Source organism: Cylas formicarius, unplaced genomic scaffold (assembly GCF_029955315.1).
Source record: "Cylas formicarius isolate icCylForm1 unplaced genomic scaffold, icCylForm1.1 PGA_scaffold_3__17_contigs__length_32017465, whole genome shotgun sequence".
In the NCBI taxonomy this organism is placed as follows: Eukaryota; Metazoa; Arthropoda; class Insecta; order Coleoptera; family Brentidae; genus Cylas; species Cylas formicarius.
The window spans coordinates 27,963,749-27,974,775 of record NW_026844326.1 but is presented as its reverse complement, the minus strand read 5'-3'; the positions used below and the strand labels follow the sequence as shown (position 1 = coordinate 27,974,775).

At 39.3% G+C, this 11,027-nt stretch overlaps 2 protein-coding genes across 4 annotated transcripts; one reads left to right on the top strand and one right to left on the bottom strand.

Moving 5' to 3' along the window:
* Positions 1-368: 368 nt before the first annotated feature.
* Positions 369-5,263, bottom strand: LOC132699369 (mitochondrial uncoupling protein 4). Of its 3 annotated transcripts, none has more exons than XM_060666032.1 (5): positions 5,019-5,263; positions 4,258-4,374; positions 3,384-3,454; positions 2,730-3,334; positions 369-2,671 (listed from the first exon to the last, which is right to left on the bottom strand). In XM_060666032.1, the coding sequence occupies exons 2-5, from the start codon at positions 4,358-4,360 to the stop codon at positions 2,497-2,499; spliced, it is 954 nt and encodes a 317-aa protein (XP_060522015.1). In that variant the 5' UTR covers positions 4,361-4,374; positions 5,019-5,263; the 3' UTR covers positions 369-2,496. The 3 variants fall into 3 exon arrangements, with proteins under 3 accessions (XP_060522015.1, XP_060522014.1, XP_060522016.1); XM_060666031.1 differs by lacking the exon at positions 5,019-5,263 and adding an exon at positions 4,643-4,930; XM_060666033.1 differs by lacking the exon at positions 5,019-5,263 and adding an exon at positions 4,638-4,928.
* A 186-nt stretch (positions 5,264-5,449) lies between these two features.
* Positions 5,450-8,415, top strand: LOC132699370 (growth factor receptor-bound protein 2). Its single transcript, XM_060666035.1, has 5 exons — positions 5,450-6,057; positions 6,129-6,226; positions 6,286-6,571; positions 6,626-6,710; positions 6,770-8,415. The coding sequence occupies exons 1-5, from the start codon at positions 5,980-5,982 to the stop codon at positions 6,856-6,858; spliced, it is 636 nt and encodes a 211-aa protein (XP_060522018.1). The 5' UTR covers positions 5,450-5,979; the 3' UTR covers positions 6,859-8,415.
* Positions 8,416-11,027: the final 2,612 nt, after the last annotated feature.

Below are 11,027 nucleotides of genomic sequence, written 5' to 3'. Positions count from 1 at the left end.
GTTAGTTTCAGCAATGATTCTGTCGTGACCATTGCCATTCTGGCGGTTTAACCCTCGCTCGCTCCCGATAGAGTCCTTTGTAATCGTCCCAAAAAGTTTTGACAACGGTTTCAATTGTATGATTCTTGTTCCCTAAATATTTTATGAAGACTTTAGCCGTTTTTTGTTATCGGTCAAAGTCCTTTTTTGCAAGTTGAGAACAATTTTTGCTTAGTTTCTCTTACGTGTTGGACATTGACCAATAAAAAGTCCGGACGTCGGTAATGGGCGAATGGCCATAGTAATCATATTCAACTGTTTGTGAAAAGCAATGAAGAAGGTGAAGTCAGGAAACGGGTGAAATAATAAGTATAAGCTTTGACCGAATGATCCTAGCAGTCCTGGCCAATGAAGTTTCAATGAAACTCATTTATTGAACCAAAAAAAAATATACAAAAAAAAAACAATGACAATTGCATATTTCTGTTCCGCCGCTGCGAGCAGACACCCCTTAAAAAATTATTTACATTTGTACAGTACATAAAATTTCCATAATCGACCCCAAATTTATACATAAATAACACTTATTAATTACGAATGGAACACCTCTATTATTGTGCATATATTTTGACTTAATACGCAATATTTTGCTACACCTACGACCTTATAATTACCCAGCGATTACTAAAATAAATATTTCCTTGATTGAGTAAAAACCTTATCCTATTTTATCGGTAAATTGCGCTAAAAATCTCGCCACGATGTTTCACGATATAAAAACTATACTAAAATATATAAACTATATAAACTAAAAAGTATAATATTCGGGCTGACTAAATTGAGCAAAACAAAACAAAACTCCTTGAGATACCTAATTCTAAGTCTGCGGCCGATTAAAAACAAGGATCTAAGACATCCAGTGCGGTACTATTGTTCTCCGTCTAAATTAAAGCAAAAAAATAAATTTTCTATCCTCAAAGTACACACGGATTCTATAATCCGTGACGCGGAACGACCAAAATCTTAACACTGTAATCTTTCCATGACTTCCCGCGATTTTTGGGAGAAACTCAAGAATCGTAACCCTAATAGGATTGATTGTCCAATCCAACGCCAAAATTATCGACCGCACGTGGTCGCTTGTGACGTAAGCGAAGTCCTCTAACGGTATTTTGTGTTCTTTGAACAATTAAAATAATTTAAACTAGTGAGTAGTGCGCTTATGTTGGTGTTAATTGTATTTCTGTAGAAAAAACCGTGGACAAAACAGTGGTTTTAAGCTTTAACAAATACTTTAAAATTGTATGTGCTTGAGTGGCGAGAACTGAGAAAAATAGTATTTTTAACCTTAAACAAAGATTTAAAAGTTTTGTGTCCGTGCTGCTTATTAGCGGTGTTATTAGTTAGGAGGTAAGCTCAAAATATTACACATAATAACATAGGTAAAGGTAAGAAATAAATTTCTTTTACCTTTTTCGGTGGGATAAGTTACATTAAAAAATAGTTAGGTATGCCTGGAACAGTGCCATATATGGGTGTAATAACAACTATTTTGATGAAAAAGCAAGTTCTCGAAAATGTAGTTTTCATCGCTTTCCCAAAGGGAAAGCTAGTATCCCGAACTATTCGGAACGAGTAGATAGTTCGATGTAGAAGAGAAGACCAACTTAATCCAGATAAAAGCTATGACTGCTCAGTTCATTTTACTAAAAATGATTACGAAAGAGGCTTACAAAATGAGTTATTAGGTATTAGGTAAATAGGGATTTCTAATTTATAAGTATTTGTTGATTTTTGTATATTTAAAACACAAAGTTTTACAAGTAAATCGTTTTGTTCGCTAGTTTTATGTACTTATGTGTAACAATATTTTATTAATATGTGTGTTTCAAGATAATACATATAAGGCAAACTTGATTGCAATAGTATTATTTTTACCCTAGCTGCTACGCTACTTCCCAATAATTATTAAATAAGTACTAAAACGATTTAATGTTGACAAATTAAATAAAAATAACAAGTGATTATCCAAACAAAATGCTATATTAGTTAATCAAAATACTCAAAGTCAATCAAAACTCATGCATTTACATAGTAAACGCGCCAATACAGGACTTCACCTACGTCACAGCCAGCGAGAGATTTGGCGGATTACGCAATCGTATTAGGTTTACGATTCTTGGGGGAAACTGAATGTCAATCGAAAGTTTTTTAAAGGACCAGCAAATGGCAAGCGATCCAGTAGGCGAATCTCAAAGTAAAAAAATTATTTTTTTCACGTCAACGCATGCTAAATAGGCATAAGACTTTCGTTTGGTTACTAGTAACATCACGAAATTAAATAATTATTTAGGCTGAGATTCAGGCATTGTCCTTTATAACCTACGTGGACCTATATGTTTTATTTTTTCTTTCTAACCCTGTCTTTGGTAAGAAGCGCGACGACAGGGTCCCAGTCTTAATTGACCTCGGTGAGTATTAGAGTTTAATTTGGCCTGGCACTTAGTTTGCGATACACTACCAGCTCTTTGCGCCTACCAACGAAACCACCTCTTCGTACGTGAGCCAAAAACTGAGAGACCAAGGCGCCATTCGCATCCATATTGGGACGAACCCCTTGTAAAGTGCGGGGGCCCCTTCGGTCTGCAGCGTTTTCTTCAAACAGTCGATGGAGGAAGAATAAAGCAGACCTCTGCAAAGAGACCTTTCACATCTCCGCGACCCTGAAGGAACCGAGTGTACAGCGTTACCTTCCTCTGTCGTCGAGAGGTTGATTCATGACTCTAGTTTTGATTACGTCGGCGGGGGTGCCCATAGAGGCGGCGACGAAGCCCGCGCAACAGCTGGCCATTACGTGAACGAAATGATTGTCGGATAGGCTCGTGTGTCTCATAATAAACCTCTTGGCCAAGTCGTAAGTAGTCAAATCGCCCAGATTTACCAGCGCCGCCCTTTGGACGTTCGGAACGGAACCCTTCCACAAACCCCGGACCCCGCCCTTCGACCACACTTGCCTGAACGCGTCCCATAAACCGTGCACGCGGGGCGGCAGCCCCATCAGTCGTCTCCGGCCCTCCATTTGCAGCTGAACCTTTAGCAAATCGGTCGGACTCGCGATGTATTGGGCGAATGCGCCGGCACTGACCCCGCAAATGGCGGATTTCCATAGCGGAAAATAAGGGTCGGCCGCGTTCTGCTTGAATGCGTTCTCTTTCAGCGCCTTGTAGGTTATGATACGCGTGCCGGAATAAATCAGGTGACGTATGAAAGCCGCGTGGACGCCCTGCCATAATTTGTGGATCCCCTCTTCGGTGCCGATGCCCACCGCGGTCTGGAACATGCCCCTGTACGGAACCTAAAAAATTCGACTGGAATACGCGCGCACGCGGCCATTTTGAATGTACCTTTTCGCCATTTTTATTCAGCTCACCCTGTATTTGAAGTCGCGTTTTGATGAGATCCAAAGGGTAGGTAACTGAAAAACGAAAAAGCGGTAGAGACGCGCAAAGTTAAGGGTTGAAAGAATACCGAATTTGAATGAAAAATGAACGAAAAAATTATTGAGGTGCCGTCATTTGAAATCCCGTTTTCAAGCAATCTGACCCAGCGGCGTTCAGTCTCAGAATAACCCGACAGACAGAAAGTTGGTCCCCCAATGTACACTGAGAAAATATTTATTAAAAAGACAGAGACATTTTATGACAGGATCTGCTACTACAGCCGATAAAAGGCATATTTTACGTTACAAAACAAATACGCAAAGATCTGCGAGCTGACAACAAAGCAGCTCGTAGCCAAATTGGCCTAACATTTCCTGTCAATTTTTGACCGAATCGTTTTGTCTTTTCTGTGCGTTGGGTTATTCTGAGGTTCAACATCCAACATGGCCGCTGACAGTTCGTGACGTTTTCTCAAAATATACTCAGATTTCGTTAAACGAGTTAAGTATGTGTAGATCGCTGTTCAGAAAGAAAATGGCGCAAAGTTAGTGGTGATGATTGCCAAATCTACAAAAGTAACATGGCTGCACAAGGCGCTTCAAGTTTAGCTATAGTCATATGGCTTTAAGAAATTTTTTGCAATTGGAAGTAAGAAAGTATATCTCCGTTTGTGTAGGTGTTTACTTAATGTGTACCGCGGTGGGCTGATAACAGCGCTATTTTGAAGCTAATGAGAACTAACGTCGCAGATTTGCGTCTCGTGTGTTATTTTACGTTGGCACACAGTACACAGATAGAGAACACGCGTCTCGTCAGTTGCTACGCGTTTTCAACTTACTGAATTCGGCATTCCAAGCGGCTACGACGGAAACGATGTAAACGCACCAAAGGGAGTCGACAAATTTGGGAAACTCTGGTTTTGCGGGGGGCACGGGTGGCATCTCTGACGCTAATCCTGTAAAACGTCCGCAACTCATTTGCTTGATACCTCCGTGCAAACCGCAGGATTTTAGAGGTCTGTGACACTAAACCAAACAAAGGCCAGTGCGAAAGTAACCTCAAAATTTTCCAATAATTCGTTTCAATTGGCGTTAAATTATTGTCTATTTATAGCGCCCGCGTTTATGCGAATGTGCAATAAAAGTTCCAGGCTAGAATTACCGTAACCTAAATTGCCTTGTATGTATTTACATAATTTAATAAAACGCTGATATGAACCTTACTGTTGGAAAGGGCACCGAACACGACCATTTCAACACCAAAACCGACGGAACGCTGCGAACGTTAATTTTGAAAAATTAATTATATAACGACAAAAAGTACATGCGTTCGTTCCAGCGAGGACCTTTGATCTCGACGGGGATAAAACGATTAACCGCGGTTTTTGGCCGTCCCCTGAACAGTTTCGGATAAGTCATATTTATAAAGTTCAAACGTCCGATAAAGTAATCCCCGTAATTGTTTATTTTTGTTTTGAACGTTCGATGACTTGACAACGCCGCGCTATTTAACCTTTTTTTCACCAAAATGGCATTTTCTGACCGACCCAGATTGCTTGTCCCCGATTACCCCGTTTGTTGGAATGTCGTTAATACTTACCATTTGTTTCGTAACGAAAAGATCGGACCGCGCCAGATTAATCTCGCACCGACGTTGATTGACTCTTTTTAAAATAGGTATCGTAAATTTCATATTGTCAGACGGAAACAGATACATGCGTAAACAGACCGATTTGATAGTAAGTTCGATCGGCGCTCAGCCGGTCGCTTCTAGGTCAATCGTTATGACGTCGACGCTTGTGTTACTAGACCGTGAAATGTCATGTAGAACAACCAGTATTTTCAGCACCCACAAAATTCACGGAGACGCAAACGCTATGAAGTCGTGGATTTGAAAAGACGATTCCTAATTAAAAACCCGCAATAAGACGGCATAACCGGTGCTTCTTCTTTGAATCGCTTTATTTTTCTGCAACCAGTCGTGCGTCACAGAAGGCAGAATAAACGTCATAGCGAACGCATCTACATTCTATCGTTTCTACGTAGCGAAAAGTAGTACCAAGTGCACCCATTAGTTTTTGCCAGTGAACACTTGACATAATATTTTCGTAGTTTTCCGCGACGCTATTCGAAATACCAACGCTAAATAATTGCTCAGGAATAAATGAGCTTTTGAAATGCGAATCTTGGGTCGCCGCGACTTCGTGTGTTTTCGTCTGATTTCGGGGTGACGATAGTGTTGAATTTCATCTCTCGTGGAGAGGAAGGCGAGTTGTTACTTTAGAAGGATTCCAAAATATATTAATCGCGGAAATATCGAACTTGGGACGTTAATTAACGACGATGTTTTCGTATCTACGGTGGGCGGCCGTTTAATAATAGTGCAGCGGACACGATAAGCCGGTCGAAATATCGATTAAAATCCACCTGATTTTTGACGTTTGTCCTAGAGTGATTCACTTCACGGCGCGGACATTGTTATTGTGCGGTTATTTGTGATTTTATTAATTTTTAACGTCAGTGCTGCCGGTTAAGAGTGATTTTTTTTGGCAGTGTGCACGATGGAAGCCGTGGCGAAGCACGAATTTAACGCTACCGCCGACGACGAGCTCAGCTTCCGAAAAGGCCAAGTGCTCAAGGTAAAATCCTTGAAAAAATATTGACGGTGCGTATTTTTTCTGTTGTGACGTTGAATCGGGTCGCCTTGCAGATCCTCAACATGGAAGATGACATGAACTGGTACAGGGCCGAACTCGACGGCAGAGAAGGACTGATACCTAGCAATTACATAGAAATGAAACCACACGAGTGAGCCTCCCGATGTTTTTCGTGGTATTTTTAAATTCTCGCGCCGTTTTTTTTGGTAGTTGGTATTACGGGAGGATCACGCGGGCTGACGCCGAGAAGTTGCTGCTGAATAAACATGAGGGGGCCTTTTTAATAAGGATAAGCGAGTCCAGTCCGGGCGATTTTTCGTTGTCTGTCAAATGTTCAGACGGGGTGCAACATTTTAAGGTGTTGCGCGACGCCCAGGGGAAGTTCTTCCTGTGGGTAGTCAAGTTTAATTCTCTAAATGAACTCGTCGAGTACCACAGGACGTCATCGGTGTCCCGTTCGCAGGACGTCAAACTTAGGGACATGGTAGCTGAAGAAGTAAGCGTTGCGACGTGAAACATGCAAATTAACTGGTTTGATATTTTGTTTTAGTACCTAGTGCAAGCGTTGTACGACTTTACGCCCCAGGAAGTGGGCGAGCTGGAGTTCAAACGCGGCGACGTCATCACAGTGACGGGTAACCCGACCGAGGTCGTCATATTTTCCAGTTTAATACTCACCGAGTATCATTTTCAGATCGTTCCGACCAGCACTGGTGGCACGGCGAGATCGGTCACCGCCGGGGCTTATTCCCGGCCACTTACGTGACCCCCTATCACACATAGGCGCACCGTTTTTTCCTAGTTCCGCATTTACGCGATTTAAGTTGGTAAGAGCGCGGGATTGTTTTCTCACCGCCAAAATCAAAAATATCGATTCTCGCCTTTTCCAATCCCTTCCTCCCATCCCAAAACGATTTCGCTTGATTTCTATTTGGGGGGTAGGGAAATGGGTTTCTTAATTTTTATGGGCGCTTGACCGGGTGGGTGACATCTCACCACTAAAAACTGCCAATAATTCCATTCCCGCCGCCGACTTCACTGTTTGATAATTAGCGCAAATTATAACTTACGCGATTTCATTTTGGCGCCTATTGCAATTAACAAAACTTTGGCATCCGACTCGCAAATCAATCGGAACATGCGCCGGTTTTTGATTATTTGTGACGGTGCTTGAAACGCCACAATTTATTTAGCGAATTTTAAATGTAACGTTTTTGAGGTTAGAAATGCGATTGTCAAAACATTTTATTGGTGCCCCGTTACGATTTACATTTTTATCCATTTTCCAAACGCGAACTTTCGAATGTATCACCTACAAAATGGACGGGCGTCCCTTGTTATTTTACTCGGACTGCGATTAAGTTGTTAGTACCAAATTGCCCAGAACATTCCAGGGTTTCAGTGGCCAGCCAATAAAATGAAAGCGTTTCTTAACGTGGCCATAGCAACGTGTCTATTTTTTCGATGTGCGCAAAACGCATTCCCAATAAAAAAATGTCGACGTTCAACCAATGAGGTTATGCTTTGTTGTTGCTATTCTAAATCGTCGTCCGATGGAAAAAGGGGTTTCCGGACAGTCCATTTTATAGGTTTTTGGAGTCGAAGTCGCTGTGGATTTAATCGAGTTGCGTCGCATACGGAATAAACAAATGTTTGCATAGTACACGGATTGTTACGCGTCGACAGAAACCTATAGTTTTCGTTGAACAACGCGCGATATTTTATCGTCCTATATATATTTTCATTCATTCGAAATTGCTCACGGGTAGAGCGCGGCCGCGTTTTATGACAGCCATGGTTAAATTGTGCGTGGGTGGGGAATTTTGGAAAAAGGTATAACGAAACGACCGTTTTGTAAAGACGCGGTCGCCATTAAAATATTTTTCTAAAAAAGAAATGTCGTGACGTAGCCGAAAAGCGAGTCCAACGAATGCCCGACCATCCCCGAGACCCGCGCGGACACTAGTAGTACGGAAAGTGTACATTTTTCTAGTGGTAACTTCAACAAAATACGTGCCCAAGTTGTTATAGTGATATTTTTATCCATAAAACTAATTTTAAGGTTATATTTGTATCCTCACTTATAGATGCCATTTTTTTTTTCAGTACGTTTTTTAAGTGAATCTATTCTACTTCGGTAGTTTTCGTTTTTTTCGTAATCCTACGAGTTTTATTTGTACATATTAGGGTTACGTTTACGCGATTGCAGCATATTTTGTTGCCCTCCGACGGGCGGTTTCGTGCTTTTTTTTTATTTTTACGTGTACATACTAAACCTAGTGTAATAATTGAAAACGATAAGTGCAACCTATTTAGATAAAATATATATGTTATACAAGACTGTCTCGTTTATTAACCCTCACCCATCCGAAAGTCGTATTTTTAATTCGCAACTAAACTTATATAGTTATATAGCTATTAGTTGTATTATCCATATGCACAGATTCAGAAAATCGAGTGAACGTAGTTTCAGAATAGGAACCCGAATCCGAAGCCACCCGATTGCTTGCAGCCAGGGCCTGTGGCGGTGCATAATGCATATTTAATGAAGCAGTTTCCCTTTTATACCATTTTTTTGGAGCCATATTGGTGCAAACTGCAAAATTTTAAAAATCAACAAACAAAACCCAAAAATAAACATGCATGCACAATAGTACCTTTCCGAAATTACGCGCATTCTACTAAGGTTATAACACAAGACCCTTTGAAGCTAACTAGTCATTTCAAAACAAATTCGACTAATAAGACGCTACAACTTCCGTCTGTAGACGATTAAAGCCTTTATTGGACATTTAGGTAAATCTTATGATGTCTTGGGAAATACAGTAAAACTAGGTTAAACGTACCAGCTGGGACCTTAATAATAGGTACGTTATATCAAAGAATTAAAAACATGCTTAGATTTTTATTTTTGTTTATTCTTGAACATGGTACATATTATAAACGAAAGCTTAAACGATATAAGAAAAGATTTATTTTGCCTTAAAAAGAAAACACAATTTTAAAATACATATAAATGCAAGTGTGTTTTATGTGGCAAGTACATATGTATGTGATGGGCCGTTTATCTTGGGACCACTACCTTTGTCGTAAAATATCTGTCAATTTCTTCATTCGGAAGCATTTATTGTTTTACTTGAAGACAGAGGGCTCGAATAACTGATTTCGTAAGAAATTTGAAGTCCTGTATTGGAGCGTTTACTATGTAAATGCATGGAAATAATCTGAAACTGACCCGAATTTTGATGGACTTTGATTATTTTGAGTAGCTAATATAGCATTTTGTTTGTTTTAGTACTTATTTAATAATTATTGGGAAGTAGCGTAGGGTAGGGTCTCAGGTAGGGTAAAAATAATACTATTGCAATCAAGTTTGGCTTATATGTATTATCTTGAAATACCTATATTTATTAAACATTGTTGCAGATAAATACATAAAACTAGCGAACAAAACGATTTATTTCTAAAACTTTGTGTTTTAAGGCATTCTATAATTTTAAATATACAAAAATCAACAGATAGTTATAAACTAGAAATCCCTATTTTTGAATATATTAAAGAACATATTAAAAAACAAAAAATATATTAGGCATACATAACAACTATTTACAGGTGGTAGGTGGAGATGGATTTTTCTCTAGAATTTCACTTGTGGCATTCGATGTTGTTGCTAAAAGTTCAGACGATATCTGCTGAGCTTCTTTTTAGCATTTTTGGTATGAAGTCTTATTGAACTAGATAATTCTGCTTCTGTTGGTGGCTTCTGGCTAAATAATAATAGGGTGGGAACAGCAGTTTTTTTTAGAATCTTTCTCTTTCATAATCATTTTCAGTAAAATGAACTGAACAGACATTGCTTTTATCTGGATTAAGTTGGTCCTCTCTTCTACATCGAACTATCTACTCATTCCAAATAGTTCGGGATACTAGATCTTTCTCTTTGGCAAAGCGATGAAAACTACATTTTCAAGAACTTGCTGTTTCATCAAAATAGTTGTTATTGTACCCATACATGCCACATCTGGATCCAGAAACACCTAACTATTTTTTGATGTAACTTATCCCACTGAAAAAGGTAAAAGAAATGTATTTCTTACCTTTACCTATATTATTATGTGTAATATTTTAAGCTTACCTCCTAACTAATAACACCGCTAATAAGCAGCACGAACACAAAACTTTTGTCTTTATTTAAGGTTAAAAATACTGTTTTTCTCCGTTCTCGCCACTCAAGCACATACAATTTTAAAGTATTTGTTAAAGCTTAAAAACACTGTTTTTTCCAAGTTTTTTTTACAGAAATACAATTAACACAAACATAAGCGCACTACTCACTAGTTTAAATTATTTTAATTGTTCAAAGAACACAAACTACAACGGGTTAATACGCCTTCAAATGCATTGACAGAATACACAAAAACCGTTAGAGGACTTCGCTTACGTCACAAGCGACCACGTTCGATCGATAATTTGGCGAACGTATGTCTTATGGGATTGGGTTAGGTTTACGATTCTTGAGAGATCCCCACTGAGAGTTCGTTATTTTGGAGGTATTCAATTTTAATCTGCCATTTTTTTTGCAGTACTGTGTCAAAATATGCTCAGATCATATTAAACATTCAAAAAACAAAGTGTGTAGACCGCTCTTTAGAAATAAAGTTTCAGTTTCGAAATTCAGGTTAGTTTGTGCAATTTACGGACATGCGCCGAAGTCCTTTCACTACTGCTTTCCATAGAATGTCAGGCTGAATTTGAGATACTCACGGCCCCCACTTTTTAGCCTTCAGGATTTGTTGTCCCATCGATCCCGATCAATAAATGAGCATTCGTTTGACATAGTGTCATTTTCTCGAAGACGTAGGAGAGCAATTTTTTTCCTAATCGAAACATATTAACAACATTGCTTTTCTAATCTAATTCCAGTCGTTTATATTCGAACGTGAAGACCCTTA